We start from the raw sequence: 16,880 nt of genomic DNA on the forward strand, positions 1-16,880 counted from the left end.
TTGGCCTACCCGGCTGACGTCTCTCCATTATGGGTGGCTTCATAATCATCAAATCATTGGGGATCTCCCACTCAGATGGACTTGGTAAGGGTTTCACAGACTCCTCGTAAGTTTTCCTAAGCGTCTCTGTAAAGTAAGCTTTTAAAGCAAATTTCGAACAGTCTTCGTAACGGTTCATTGTGAGCACTTTTATGACATGACCACAAGGTAAGCCATCTATTTGCCACCGCCTACATGTATAGGTTCTTTGTTGGAAATCAACAATGACATTTTTGTGAGTAGAGTTTTTCACTTCAAATCTTCTATTTGAGATAGGATACACTATCCAATTATTACAAGCATTCTTATTTGCTTCTATAATTGTTTCATCCCATGGGGTGAGTGTTGTTTTTGCTTCAGCTAAAAAAATAGACATGATTTCATAATATCATATTAGTAGTAAAATAACATTTCAAGTACTATTATATATAAAATATTAGTACCTGCAACATTACGTTTCTGAAAACTCCATTGTTGCATTGTTGCACGGAAATAATCAATCAACATCAATATTGGCATCTTTCTTGCGAATCTTGACATTGAATTTATCGACTCTGCAATATTTGATGTCATAAGAAAATACCGATTCCTAGGAAAATGTGCCCTGACCCATCTTTCTGGATTGATGTTTTGTAGGTATTCCCATACACGATCATTTACCTTTTTAATTTTTTTCATCTCATTATCGAATTTTTTAATAGTATAGGCTTTGCATGTCTCCCAAAATAATGTGTGTATTGTATCGCTGCTTCCAAATTTTGCTGAAATGTTGAAATACAAATGGATACCACATATTCTATGATGGGCGTGAGGAAATATATTTGCAATTGACGTCGCTATGGATGGAGCCCTATCAGATATAAATGTAAGGTTTTAGACCTTGCCTATACAGTCACGTAGTTTTCGAAGGAACCAGGACCATGTCTCCGTACATTCACTTTTGCATATGGCATAAGCAACAAGCATGATTTGGTTTTGACCGTCCATTGTCACTGCGAGCAACATCGTACCCTTGAATTCACCCTTTAGGTGACCACCATCAATTATTAGGGTCGGCCTACAATATTTGATGAATGCTTGTACCTACAATTATTTTTGATGGAATTGACAAATACCTATTAGGATTCATATGTTATATTTGTTATAACAAATTATCACTGCTTACTGAGCAACCCAGCGCGATATACACGAACTCAAACCGATCATCATCATTTGTTCTTATCTGAGTAACAGTTCCTGGATTATGCTTGACCAAGTTGTGCAGATATGCTGGTACTTTGGTGAATGAATCCTCTTTGGTACCTCTTAACATCAACAACGCATATTGTTTTGCCCGCCATGCCTGTTGGTATGAGATATTGATTGGAAATTTCGAATTGATGTCCCTCACAATTTCATTACCCCGATAAACTCTATTATAATCTTCGTCCAATACTTCAGCGATAAAGTGGCCGAGTACCTTTTTCTTTGATTGTCGATGATTAGACTCCAAGTTTGTTGCACAACAAGTATGTTGGTCAACAACTTTTGTGACTTGGAAAGCAGTAGTCGATATGATTCCCCTTTCCTTAACCATCGAAGAACAATTTTCTACCAAATAAACCACCTCGAACCTTTCTTTGCTCGATCTGGTAGTCTTATACTGCTTACTTTGTTTTATGCATTGTCTTCCAATTGCAAGCTTGAGCAACTCTTTGTCATCAAAAATGTCTAGAAGCTTAATCTTTTCATTTATATCCACCCTCTGACATGGAATGTTCACATCATCGTTTACAGGACACGAAGGCATTGGGGGCATAAGATGAAACATGGTATCTGAATAAATAAGTTTAGGTTCATCATCAAATTCTTCTCCGTTAGAATCACTCTCTAGGCCGGATATATCCAACTTGTCATAATCCGCAAAATCGCCATATCCTTTTAGTTCACCATCATGTAAAAATGGAACTTCTTGTTTTCCAGATTCATTACCAACCTTATTCACCACGTCTAGTGCTTTTTTTGGTCAAAGTAATGATTTACACCAACATCATTAACATATGTACCAACATCATTATCATCGATATACTTATAATTCTCCGGTGTAACATACATAATCGGTTCTGGCACTACAGGCACTACATTTACATTTTCAGCGACACTATGATTTTGACTTTTACTTGGACTTTTAAAATTACCTATTGGGTTGTTGCTCCCTTTTCCACTTGATAAATTAGCTGCAGATGCCTTTCCTCTATCATCCACTTCGTTACGCGAAACGCCTTTTTCAACCACCACATAGACAGACACAGATTTATCTCCAACGAGATTTATTACCTTGATCAGCTTTCTGATATCATGATCATCAACAATACCACAATAATAAAGTTGTTCTAGATGTTAATAAGCCAGACTAACTTTTGATTCTTCGGGAAGACCCATCTTGCACTTCACCAAATGAACAAATTCGGTGAACGTGGTGGTTTCGTAAAATTCAACACCTAAATAAAACATTCTCGGATTGTATTCGGGTGGCCAAACATATGATAATTGGGAATTAACAAACTCCCATCTTCCATCCGTAATGAACAATACGAAATACTCGTTACAACTCATTATGTTAATTTTGAGAATAAAGAAGCTAGAGAGAAGTGCAGTTTTCAAAATACGAAATAATTTCAATAATATGAAATACTTAATATATATATATATATATATATATATATATATATATATATATATATATATATATATATATATATATGGTAGGTTCAAAACAGTAGTCCACTCTAACAAAAAGTAGTCAAGTTTAGCAAAACATTACTCAACTCTGACAAAAAAAGTAGTCAAGTTTAACAAAAAAGTAATCAAATTTACCAAAAAACCAGTCAACAAATTCAAAAAATAATCTACGATTTAGCAAAAAATTATTGAATTAATTCTTAAAAAACTAGTTTATATTTTACAAAAAATATTTTTTAACAAAATAATTGTCAAAAAAAAATCTACATTTTATAAACAATATAATTGTTAAAATAATTTTACATCTTATAAACACTCTTTTAATACTCTATATCACAAAAAAATAACGCTTTTTTTATTTTTTTTTATTTTTTTAAAGCCTACTGTTTTGAATTCTCAAAAAATTTTAACAAAATAATTGTTAAAATAATTCTACATCTTATAAACACTCTTTTTAATGCTCTATATCACAAAATAATAATAATAATAATAATAATAATAATAATTAAAACCGTAGCTTTTTTGACAAAACAGTAGATTAAACCCCAAAACAGTAGACTTTTAAAAAAATTTAAAAAAAAAAACGTATTTTTTTCCAAAACCGTAGCAAAACCGAGAGGAAACCGTAGGTTTTAAAAAACATACGGTTTTGTATCTCAGAAATGAAAAAAAAATAATACAAAACACGAAACAGTAGACGAATTGGCGAAACAATAGACGAATATAGAAATCTACGGTTTCGTGGGCTATATTTGGACATTTACTAATTTTTGGCTAAAAATTGTTAATTCCTTAATTTGGCTAGATTAGTAATTGTCCCTTACAAAATAGATATCAATAGTAAGCAATGTTTTTAAAACCGGTTTTTTAGTTGAACCGGTATGACGACCGGTTCCCGGTTTAACCGGTTCGACCGCCGGGTCAACCGATTTCTATAATTTTCATCTTTTTTTCTTATTTTTCTAAACATACATACATACATAAGTCACGAATTTGACGTCTACAAGTTCACACATTAAAAATACACATAAAAATAAGTTGTAGATCAATATAAATACATTAAAACAACACATAACTATAAGTTTTATATCAATTCACATACGTCAAAAATAAAATAAAGTATAATATCGAAACAAAATATAGTTTTAAATGAATACAAATGCATCAAAAAACATCAAAACATTTACCATATGTTTTTATTTAGAGAAATCTAAATAGACGTGAAAAAGTCCACATTTATTATTGAAAATGTTTTTTTTTCATGTATTTTTATTTAGTTTAACTGGTTCAACCGGTTTATTTTAACCGGTTTTTAGAAAAACTTGTCGGTTCAATCCGGTTCAAAAATTGGTGTAAAACCGATGATAGTTGAACCATTCTCTTCCCCGGTTCTCGGTCCAACCGGTTCAACCGGCCGGTTCAAACCGGTTTTTAAAACACTGATAGTAAGTGTTTAAAATTTAATTTCATTTCATGTTCTCTTGCCACCGCTACTTAGCTTTTTAAGCCCTCCACTTATGCTTAGGCACATACCATCATTGGCCTTGGCTAGCGCAATTAACATCTCTGTCTTTGTCTTTGCTTATAAATTTATTACAAAATATAAAAACTCGTCATGAACAATTGTACGAGATTGATTATTTTTTTTATAAGTAGCTTTCATTTTTAATATTAAAGTTATACTTATATTATTGACAACATACCACGATAATCAAACTTTTTAAATCCATTTATGTGTGGTCTTGGTTAAGTTGAATATACATGTATGTAATTCATTGTTGATAGGTTGTAAGCACAATTTCACATGTACATGTTTGACTTGTTTCCTTTATAGTATAATTTTAGTCTTAAATGTTAGATATATAAAAACCAAAAAAATTTGATCATTATATAAGTTTTTTTATAGGATGAAGATACATTTAAGTTTACTCTTAAATTATATAATTGTTTTGAGATAAGACTTGAACTATCAATCATTTGAAGGTGCTTTGGTTACTATTATAGAAGTCCTCAACTCCTTAGGCTATAAATATAATTGTTTTATAAATTAATTTTGGAATTAAGGTATTGGACCGAAAATGTAAAATTAGAAAACAAAAGGAATAAACCGGAGATCCAAAGATTGTTAAAGGGCAATACTGCACTTGGCTTTGACTCCTTCGCTCCAAAATCCAGTTGTGAAATGTGAAACCTCGAGCCCTACCCCATGTCCATAAATTCTTCCTCGTTGCTTTTCAATATAAACCCAAGAACAAACTTAATTATATATTCATTTCGATCCATCTATCTGTTCTTGGATTCATTTTGAAATTCATACTTCCACAATCTTTTTACAGCTTCATTCACGTACAATCTTACACCATTTCGCTTATGTTTCTGTCGACTGTCATCATACGATAGATTCAAAAAGGGTATTCTTGGATTTGACTATTTTTTTTATTCTTATCGATCAAGATTATAACTTAATCATGTCAAGATTGAGAAGAAGAGAGCCTGTGAAGGTGGTGATTATCAACACCAAGTATATTGAGACAGACGCCATGAGCTTTAAGTCTGTCGTTCAACGTCTCACCGGAAAAGATACTCCCTCCCCCTCTCCCAACAATAGCTTATCACACGCTGGTGGTGGTGGTGGTTGCGGCGGCCGTAGTGGTGTGAAGTCGCCTATGTTGAAGAAAGGGATGTTGTTTAGAGACCTGGATAACTTGCTGTTGGAGCTCCCTTCCATGGATGATATTTATCGGTTTTGCTCTGAGTAATATCTCTAAATATTATTAAAAGAGAACCTTTAATTCTAAACTGAAGAAATCAGGACCATTGATTGCATTTCAATCATATATTTTCCACCTTTGGATTATTTGATGACATCATCTTTGTCAACCCATTTATTTTTGTCAATAGATTTTATAAAACATATATTATGTTTTAAATTACAATTCCATTAATGACACTTAAATCTCACCAAAAATAAAATGAATTAAATTAGGAATTCTATTAATGACAACTAAATATCATCAAAAATAAAATAAATTAAATTAGGAATTCTATTAATGACAATTAAATCTCACAAAAAATAAAATACAAAAATACCCCGCCTCCCTCAATTCTTTACATAATATATTTAACCTAAGTTTTGTAGTGGAGAAGAAAATGGAGGAAAACATGTTGTTTTGATTTTTACTTAACGATTTAGATTTGTAGTCGAACGACTGAAATTATAAATACATCAGATAAAGGTAAGAAAACAAGTAACTCAAATTTTACTTGACAACTTTTTAGTCATCTCATATATGCTTATTTCTTGATAACTAATATTTGTACTATTTATCGATATTTATGTTAAATTTGTGACAACATTAAAATGATTGTTACTCAAGTTGCTTGATTTTTTTTTAGATTTCTTGTAGGTCGAAATTGGAGTTGACAAACAATAGAAATGGTCGAATTCATTTGGGTTCTTGCAAACATAAGTAAAATATATTTTGATTTTTATGTTATGAGGGTGTCAAATTTTGTGGTTTGAAAATTAATTGTCACAGTTGTGTTATTTAGAAATTTGAATCGGATATTTCTATCGGATTCCCCATTTTTTTCATACTTTTGACGAATTGCTCATTAAGTTGAGCAATCAAATTATAAACGATAGACTCATACACAATGTGTGTCATATCCTTTGCTTTTGGTTGTTAAAATCACAAATTTGTTTTTTTTTTCGTTTTTTTTTTTTTTTTGATGTGTTAGGATTTGAGACCTTGATTTGGATACTTGGAAATTTTGTTTGATCTACCTGTCTACTACCTGTTCGATGAAATGCTTAAGGTAACAATATTGAGATAAACTTGCGGCCCGGTTTAATTTACTTTAAAAATATATTGGTTTAGATTACTTAAAAAATATACTTGTCGATTTTTGTTATCCTTCACAGTTTAAATTTGTATGTTTCTCCTTAAAGTTTCATGTTTTATCCCTAATAGTTCTTTGTTTATGTTTTAATTATAATGCCTTTTTTGACCCTTAGTCACATTGGTTAGTTCCTCATACTTAGTTTTTTCTGAAAATTATATTTAATTGCAAGTTATTATACTATCTAATACCCCAATAATCTCTAATATTTGTATAAGATGGTGACAATTATTATTGTTTATTGCAGCTTCTCTTCATATTGATTATTGGATGTAGTTTGAGTTATGGAATGTTGTGACTGAAGGGATTCCACATTGTGGGGCGTTCGAATTCATTACAGAAGGAAGCATGATTTATATACTTTATTGGGTATTGATGGAAACGTTTAATTCTTGCTCATGTAGATCAATAAATATTTTACAATATGTTCTTTTAACCTTATATTAGGACCTTTTTTGGAAAAAAAAAAATTGCTTTTAATATTAAACTTTGAAAAAAAAGTTCATATATAGCATCATACTCTTAAAAAATGACTTTTTTGGATTATTTTTAATTGATATGGAAAGTTATATTTTTTTGTATATTGAAGCTCATTTAAACGATTGTTTTCTGGAAAAAAATCATTAATAGCATTAAACTTTGCAAAAAAGTTCATTAGTAGCATCGTAGTTTCAAAAAATGACTTTTTCGTATTCTTTTTGGCTAATCTAGAATTTTTTTTTCTACATTAGAGATAATTAATAGGATTTTTTTGAAAACATTTTATTAATGGAAAGTACATTTTCATTTTCGTTCGCGTAATAGACCATTTATGTAAGAAAAACATTTCAAATATGGACCATTTGTGTACTTTTGTTCACATGAACCATTTATGTAATATATAAATTTAATTGTTAATAAGTAGGTCATTAATATGACAATTTTCTAGGGAAAATTTGTTTTTAGTATTGAAATTTGCAAAAAAAAAGTAGAATGATAACAATATATTAATTTATTTTGTATATATATATATATATATATATATATATATATATATATATATATATATATATATATAAGTTATATTATAATACAAGTTTTTAAATAATACATAACGATATTATCATCTTATAAAAATAAAAATAAGATAGCAACAAATTAATTGATTCTTTATTTCAATATTTCATTATTATCTTTAAACGATTAATTATGTTCTAAAGTTTTGTTATACGAAAATTTTGTCAGATATATAAAAGTAATCATGTTTTAATTTTTCAAATTATAAAAGTAATCATGGTTTATGTTTTTCATATATGAAAATCATATTACGAAAAAGAGTGTTAGCATCTACCCGTTTTAAAATAAATTTCACATATTATTTTAGTTTTTAAACAAATATTTTGACAAAATAACTATTTTGTTTAGGATTAATGTATACTTATATATGAATAAGAGATGATACAAGAACAATATATTACGTGTTCTTTAAAGTATAGCATGTTCCTGCTAAGAACATATGAAAATTTGCATTCATAAATAAATCTCATTTTTTAACCAATTTGCTAATATTTATTGCAACACACCCTCCCTGTAAACCTTAAGCCCCTAAATGGTCGTCTGAAACTTATCATCAAAAGAAACTATTTGGTATCGTTACATCACTAATAGTCAAAATAAACTATCTAGATGTAACAGCCCGAATTTCCAGGTATCTTTTATGTTTTCAATTTTTGATGTTTGTGAGGGGACTCGGTGAGTTGGAGCTCAGACTCGCCGAGTAGGATCGCGATTCTGGACGCGGGTTCGCGCCTGGACTCGGCGAGTCCAGGGTATGGACTCGGCGAGTCCGCGCTGTTTAATGAAACCCTAATTTCTCGGGTTTGGGACCTATTTAAAGGGCCTTATGGCCGTCATTTGTGCTCACCAGTCCCTTGAGTGGAACCCTAATCGAGTGTGAGCGTTTGGAGCAAAGTAGGAGGCCATTATTGATCTTGGAGGTGTCATCTTGCAAGGGAAAGGGAGGATCAGCTAAGGGAAAGCAAGAGGAGCCACTTTCTGAGAGTTTGGAGTCCAGAACATCGCTATTGTGGTAATATCTTCAAGTTATCCTCTTCTATGTTGATGTTTGCTTTGATTTAGGGCTTATTGAGCCCTTTTGTGGCTAGATATAGTGCTCCCTTGGTCCCTTAAGCGATTTAGACCATAGATCTGGACCCTTGGAGGTCCAGAGTGTCCCTTTGCCCAAGCTTTTTGTGAATCAATGGAGGTTTTGGATTGGAATCCTTATGCCTTAGGTCAAAATGCCATTTATGAGCCATGAGGTGTGTTATGAGCACCAAGATAAGGAATTTACGTGATGAATCAGTCTAGGAAGGCCAGATCTATGAATTGTTAGAACAGATCTGACCTTAGAAGCAAGTTTGAGTGATTGCATGGCATGGACTCGCCGAGTCTGATGATCCGACTCGGCGAGTAGCTTGAAGATTGCCCTCAGATCGCCCAGTGGGTGATCCAGTCGAGTCATGGGGTTGACTCAGTGAGTCAGGGCGAGTCTGAGAGGGTTGACAGGTGGTCTGAGTTGAACTGGGACTCGCCGAGTTGTTCTTGAGACTCGGCGAGTTGAGTCGGGGTGGCCCCGCGATTCTTCCAGGTGGAACTCGTCGGGTCGGGGGGGAGTACTCGACGTGTCAAAAGGGAATCCTAGAGAGTTTGGTGAAAACGTCTAGACTCGCCGAGTCCGGTTAAAGTTGACCGTTGACCGTTGACCGTTGACCAAGAGTTGACTAGTGTTGACTTAAAAAGGGTAGTCAACCTTAGTGGTAAAAATGTTAATAAGAGACGTATGATGATATAGGGAGATTGTAGCTCGGAGGATCGAGCACGTGTGATTTCGGGATTTGCTAGCTATCGATATTCTCGAGGTGAGTCTTCTCACTATACTATACCCGGAAGGGTTTTGACTGTGTGACCGGAAGGTCGGATATGGTATGAGACATATGTGCTATGTGTGATAAGTTAATTGTTATATGTGCTATGTATGATACGCTTGTTATGGGTCGAAAGGCATTGTAATGTGGACCGTAAGGTTGGCATGGGTAGGACCGGAAGGTTTACCCAGCAGGGACGGAAGTCCCCTGAGACACATGGACCGGAAGGTCAGGGCCTGGAAAGGCATATGTGCGTAGGATTGTATTTTGGGGAACTCACTAAGCATTTATGCTTACTGTAGTTGCGTATGTGTTTCAGGTACTAGCGAGGACCGTGGGAAGGCGCCGGCGTGATCTGTACACACTAATGGATGATTTATGATCTTGGGATTTATGTGATTGTATTATGACATGATATGTTGGATATTTATGCCTTGTTTTGGATTTTAAAATACATTTTTAGAAATGAAAATTTTGTTTTAAAATTTCCGTTGTTACAATTTGGTATCAGAGCCATGGTTTGAGAGATTCGGGTACACCTTCGGGCGTAACTGAACTCAAACCGAGGATTTGAGGAAAACTTTTAAAAACAAAGGCATAAAATTTTTATAAAGGATTTTGTGGTAAACAAAAATGAAGCAGTGTGTACGATCAGCCAGCGCCCGAACGGTAAAGATCCCCAAAATACCCTTACAATGATGTGTTAAGAGATATGATATGATATGAATTGTTATGCATGCTAGAAGACTAGGTATTCATGATAGGACTAGAGTGGCCTGATTTGTGATGCCTTAGTCTAGGGAAGTCTGTTGCTATGAGATGCTTTGTGAGCGAGCGGGTGGTTAGTACATAACAAGAGTAGAGTACTCAGGATCCGGGGTTTGGGGAGGAGGACTTGGGATGAATGCTGATGCGGTGTGGTCGGTAGTATTGGGCCCGTACTACCGAAGACACCGGGTCAGTGGGGGACCCAAGTAAGAATCCCTGGGTATCGTAGACTGAGTAGGGTTGCGTTATCGAGTGCGATTATGCTCGATAGAGTCTCTGGTAGTTCTATGTTGTATTTCAGAGGCATCATGGTTGGATCACGCCACAGACCGAGTACGAGCAGTATGAGTGACGAGGAGATTCGTCAGATGATTCATGAGGAGGTGGCTGCAGTGATCCGGGCTGAGATTCCGGAGATGTTTGGGTCTATTAAGACCACTTTGATGGAGACCTTTGATGAGCCGTACGCCGCGTTGACTGAGGCTGCAGCCGCTGCAGCTACCGCAGTTGTGGCCGCTGCCAGACCTCAGGGAGGTGACTCATTGCTGTTTCGGGAGTTCAGCAACACGAAGCCACCTGAGTTTGACGGGACGCAGGATCCGATCATTGCGATGAGATGGATTGCTGATATCGAGGGATGCTTCTACACTTGTTCATGTCCGGAGCATCTGAGAGTACGGTTCGCCTTGAACCAGCTCCGTCTAGGAGCGAAGGATTGGTGGAAGTTCGTGACGGCGAACTTCACTTTGGCAGAGATTTCGTCTGTGACGTGGGAGAGGTTTACCGCTATGTTCAGAGACGAGTACGTTCCCCCATTGGAGAGGGATCATTTGGTCCAGGAGTTCTTGACCCTCAAGCAGGGTACTGATTCAGTTGCAGTGATCACGCGGAAGTTTCATGAGAGGGCGATGTTCTGCCCCGAGCAGGTGTCCACAGAGCAGGCTCGGATGAGCCGGTATTTGGGTGTGTTGAGGAGGGATATCCGGGAGTTCGTGTCGAACTCAACGTATCATACCTTTGCTGAGCTTCAGGCGAATGCCAGGAAGCGCGAGATCGAGTTGGAGACCCAAGCCAGGGAGGAGGCCGAGTCTCAACGGGTGGATCGACGGCCGGCTCAGTCTCAGCCGGCAGCCAAGCGGACTAAGTCCGCCGATTCGAGGACGGGAGGTCCGAAGGGCCGCACTTGCGGAAAGTGCGGCAAGGGTCACGAGGGGACATGTCGAGCAGGTGCTTGCTACAAGTGTGGCAAGGAGGGCCACATCGCTAGGGATTGCCCCAAGGGGTTTATGGTTTGCTTTCATTGCAACCAGACCGGCCATCGGAAGGCCGAGTGCTCTCAGCTTCATCAGGGATCTGCACCTGCTTCCAAGACTACTGAGATTCGACCAGTGAAGGCCGAGGCCCCGAGGGCTCGTGGGAGAGACTTCCAGTTGACTGCGGAGGAGGTCCGCGCTGCGTCTGATGTTGTGGCAGGTATGCTTTATTTCATGTATTTATTTTGATGTTGAGATATTATGCTTATGTTATGATATGTGTAGGTACTTTCCTTGTGAATTCTGTACCTGCTTTAGTGTTATTTAACTCGGGTGCGAGTCGGTCTTTTGTATCTTTGGCCTTTAGTCGACATATCAGTGTTAGCCGTGAGCCGTTGAGTCGGCCTCTGAGAGTTTCTATAGCTGACGAGAGAGTGATCTGTGCCACGGAGGTTCTCCGGGGATGTGTATTAGAGATTTTCGGGGTTGATTTTCCGATTGATCTGGTTCCTATTGCGATGGGTGACGTCTGTGTCATTGTGGGCATGGACTGGTTGAGCAGATTCGGCGCGGTTATCGACTGCGAGCGTCAGTTGGTGACTATACGAGACCCTAGTGGGGGAGTTCTTTCGGTGTACAGCGAGGGTACACGTTCGGGATCAACTTTTTGTTCGGCCGCTAAGGCGAGGCAGTGTCTACAGCAGGGCTGTAAGGGTTTTGTGGCGTATGTGATGGATACGCGAGTGACCTCCGAGAAGCCGAGTTCAGTTGAGGAGGTTCCGGTGGTGCGTGAGTTTCTTGATGTCTTTCCCGAGGAGTTGCCGGGTGTGCCTCCTGTAAGGCAAGTGGAGTTCAGTATCGAATTAGTTCCGAGGGCCGCGCCTATCGCTAAGGTGCCTTATCGCCTTGCACCTCCAGAGATGCAAGAGTTATCCTCGCAGCTTCAGGAGTTGCTGGGGAAGGGATTTATTCGGCCGAGTAGCTCGCCGTGGGGAGCACCTATTTTTTTCCGTCAAGAAGAAGGATGGTTCACACCGGATGTGCATTGATTACCAAGAGTTGAACAAGCTGACGATCAAGAATCGTTACTCGTTACCGAGGATCGACGATTTGTTCGATCAATTGTAGGGAGCATCTTGGTTCTCCAAGATCGATTTGAGGTCTGGATATTATCAGGTGAGAGTGCGGGATGAGGACGTCCAGAAGACAGCGTTCAGGACGCGTTATGGACATTATGAGTTTGTGGTGATGCTTTTTGGGCTCACCAATGCCCCGGCGGTGTTCATGGATCTCATGAACAGAGTATGTAGGCCGATGTTGGATCGATCGGTGATTGTATTTATCGATGATATTCTGGTATATTCGAGATCTAGAGAGCAGCATGAGGAGCATTTGAGGGAGGTCCTTGAGGTCCTGAGATCGGAGAAACTTTATGCAAAGTTCTCCAAGTGTGATTTCTGGTTATGGGAGGTCCAGTTCTTAGGACATCTTGTTAACCAGGAAGGGATACTGGTCGATCCGGCCAAGGTTAAGGCGGTGATGAATTGGGAAGTGCCGAAGTCACCCTCTGAGATCAGGAGTTTCCTTGGGTTGGCAGGGTATTATCGGAGATTTATCAAGGATTTCTCCAAGATCGCAGTGCCACTCACCAGATTGACCCGGAAGGGTGTTTCTTTTTCATGGGGTCCCGAGCAGCAGACCTCCTTTGAGACACTTCGCCAAAGGTTGTGTGAAGCCCCGGTATTAACTCTCCCGGAAGGGATGGAGGATTTTGTAGTATATTGTGATGCATCGATTTTGGGGCTGGGAGCGGTACTGATGCAGAGGGGGCATGTGATAGCATATGCATCGAGGCAACTGAAGCCTCATGAGACGAGATATCCCACTCATGATCTAGAGTTGGGGGCAGTAGTGTTCGCCCTCAAGGTTTGGCGTCACTACTTGTATGGGGTTCGGTGTACGATATATACGGACCATAAGAGTTTGAGGTACTTGATGGATCAGCCCAACCTAAATATGTGGCAGAGGAGGTGGTTGGATGTGGTCAAGGATTATGATTGTGAGAGCCTGTACCACCCAGGCAAGGCTAATGTGGTAGCCGATGCGTTGAGCCGCAGGGCGGAGAGCACTCCACTGCGGAATGTATGTTTGAGATTGACCGTGATCGCTCCGGTACTGGATGCCATTCGTGGGGCACAGGCCGAGGCTGTGCAACCTGAGATGCAGAAGAAGGAATGGGTCGTGGGGTTGGTTTCGGAGTTTGTCACGGATAGTCGAGGGCTTATGACTTTTCAAGGTCGGATTTGGGTACCGTTTGTGGGTGGTACGCGTATTACTTTGATGGAGGAAGCGCATCGATCGAAATTTTCGATTCATCCCGGGGCTACGAAGATGTATTTGGATTTGAGAAAGGAGTATTGGTGGCCCTGTATAAAGAGAGACATCGCATGGTTTGTTGAGAGGTGCTTGACCTGCCGTAGGGTTAAGGCCGAGCACCAGAGGCCGCATGGCAAGTTGCAGCCATTGGAGGTTCCCGAGTGGAAGTGGGAACAGATCACTATGGATTTCATCACCAAATTGCCGAGGACTGCCAGAGGAGTTGATGCAAGTTGGGTGATTGTGGACAGGTTGACGAAGAACGCTCACTTCCTTGCCATCAGTGAGAGTTCTTCAGCGGAGAAATTAGCGGAGGTGTATGTGAGAGAAGTGGTATCTCGACATGGGGTGCCAATCTCGATTGTTTCGGACCATGATGTGCGTTTCACTTCCAGATTCTGGAAGAAATTTCATGAGGAGTTGGGTACTAAACTGCATTTTAGTACCGCATATCATCCCCAGACAGACGGTCAGAGTGAGCGGACGATTCAGACGCTTGAGGATATGCTCCGCGCATGTGTGTTGGACTTCGGGGGTAGTTGGGATGCGTATTTACCCTTGGCAGAATTCTCTTACAACAACAGCCATCATTCGAGCATTGGTATGCCACCCTTTGAGCTGTTGTATGGGAGGAGGTGTCGGACCCCCATTTGTTGGGGTGAGGTTGGGCAGAGAGTGATGGGTAGTACAGAGATCGTGCTTCAGACGACAAAGCAGATTCAGCAGGTCAGACAGAGGTTGTTGACCGCCCAGAGCCGACAGAAGAGTTATGCGGACAAACGTTGATCCGAGCTTGAGTTTCAGGTCGGTGATCTCGTTCTCTTGAAGGTCTCTCCTTGGAAAGGAGTGATTCGATTCAGGAGGAGGGGCAAATTGGGGCCCTGATATATTGGTCCATTCCGTGTGGTTGCGAGGGTAGGCTGGGTAGCCTATCGTTTGGATTTGCCAGCAGAGTTGGGGCAGACTCACGACACTTTTCATGTGTCGCAGCTGAGAAAGTGTATAGCCGATGAGTCGGCAATGGTTCCATTAGAGGATATTCAGGTGGATGCGAGCCTGAATTATGCGGAGAGGCCGGTGGCCATCAGAGATCGGAAGATCAAGGTTCTGAGGAACAAGGAGGTACCCTTAGTGTTGGTTCAGTGGCAACATCGTAAGGGATCAGAGATGACCTGGGAGCCGGAGCGAGAGATGCGTGAGCAACATCCAGAGCTATTTTCAGAGCGAGACTTCGAGGGCGAAGTCTAGTTCTAGTGGGGGAGAGTTGTAACAGCCCGGATTTCCAGGTATCTTTTATGTTTTCAATTTTTGATGTTTGTGAGGGGACTCGGTGAGTTGGAGCTCAGACTCGCCGAGTAGGATCGCGATTCTGGACGCGGGTTCGCGCCTGGACTCGGCGAGTCCGCGCTGTTTAATGAAACCCTAATTTCTCGGGTTTGGGACCTATTTAAAGGGCCTTATGGCCGTCATTTGTGCTCACCAGTCCCTTGAGTGGAACCCTAATCGAGTGTGAGCGTTTGGAGCAAAGTAGGAGGCCATTATTGATCTTGGAGGTGTCATCTTGCAAGGGAAAGGGAGGATCAGCTAAGGGAAAGCAAGAGGAGCCACTTTCTGAGAGTTTGGAGTCCAGAACATCTCTATTGTGGTAATATCTTCGAGCTATCCTCTTCTATGTTGATGTTTGCTTTGATTTAGGGCTTATTGAGCCCTTTTGTGGCTAGATCTAGTGCTCCCTTGGTCCCTTAAGCGATTTAGACCATAGATCTGGACCCTTGGAGGTCCAGAGTGTCCCTTTGCCCAAGCTTTTTGTGAATCAATGGAGGTTTTGGATTGGAATCCTTATGCCTTAGGTCAAAATGCCATTTATGAGCCATGGGGTGTGTTATGAGCACCAAGATAAGGAATTTACGTGATGAATCAGTCTAGGAAGGCCAGATCTATGAATTGTTAGAACAGATCTGACCTTAGAAGCAAGTTTGAGTGATTGCATGGCATGGACTCGCCGAGTCTGATGATCCGACTCGGCGAGTAGCTTGAAGATTGCCCTCAGATCGCCCAGTGGGTGATCCAGTCGAGTCATGGGGTTGACTCAGTGAGTCAGGGCGAGTCTGAGAGGGTTGACAGGTGGTCTGAGTTGAACTGGGACTCGCCGAGTTGTTCTTGAGACTCGGCGAGTTGAGTCGGGGTGGCCCCGCGATTCTTCCAGGTGGAACTCGTCGGGTCGGGGGGGAGTACTCGACGTGTCAAAAGGGAATCCTAGAGAGTTTGGTGAAAACGTCTAGACTCGTCGAGTCGCCATAGTGCACTCGCCGAGTCCGGTTAAAGTTGACCGTTGACCGTTGACCGTTGACCAAGAGTTGACTAGTGTTGACTTAAAAAGGGTAGTCAACCTTAGTGGTAAAAATGTTAATAAGAGACGTATGATGATATAGGGAGATTGTAGGTCGGAGGATCGAGCACGTGTGATTTCGGGATTTGCTAGCTATCGATATTCTCGAGGTGAGTCTTCTCACTATACTATACCCGGAAGGGTTTTGACTGTGTGACCGGAAGGTCGGATATGGTATGAGACATATGTGCTATGTGTGATAAGTTAATTGTTATATGTGCTATGTATGATACGCTTGTTATGGGACGGAAGGCGTTGTAATGTGGACCGTAAGGTTAGCATGGGTAGGACCGGAAGGTTTACCCAGCAGGGACGGAAGTCCCCTGAGACACATGGACCGGAAGGTCAGGTCCTGGAAAGGCGTATGTGCGTAGGATTGTATTTTGGGGAACTCACTAAGCATTTATGCTTACAGTAGTTGCGTATGTGTTTCAGGTACTAGCGAGGACCGTGGGAAGGCGCCGGCGTGATCTGTACACACTAATGGATGATTTATGATCTTGGGATTTATGTTATTGTATTATG

At 39.8% G+C, this 16,880-nt stretch overlaps 1 protein-coding gene across 1 annotated transcript; it reads left to right on the plus strand.

Moving 5' to 3' along the window:
- Positions 1-5,228: 5,228 nt before the first annotated feature.
- On the plus strand, positions 5,229-5,822 carry LOC111914895 (VQ motif-containing protein 10). Its single transcript, XM_023910594.3, has one exon. It carries the CDS (start codon positions 5,229-5,231, stop codon positions 5,517-5,519), a length of 291 nt encoding a protein of 96 aa, XP_023766362.1. The 3' UTR covers positions 5,520-5,822.
- The last annotated feature ends 11,058 nt before the right edge of the window (positions 5,823-16,880 follow it).

Source organism: Lactuca sativa, chromosome 7 (assembly GCF_002870075.4).
Source record: "Lactuca sativa cultivar Salinas chromosome 7, Lsat_Salinas_v11, whole genome shotgun sequence".
NCBI classification, from domain to species: Eukaryota; Viridiplantae; Streptophyta; class Magnoliopsida; order Asterales; family Asteraceae; genus Lactuca; species Lactuca sativa.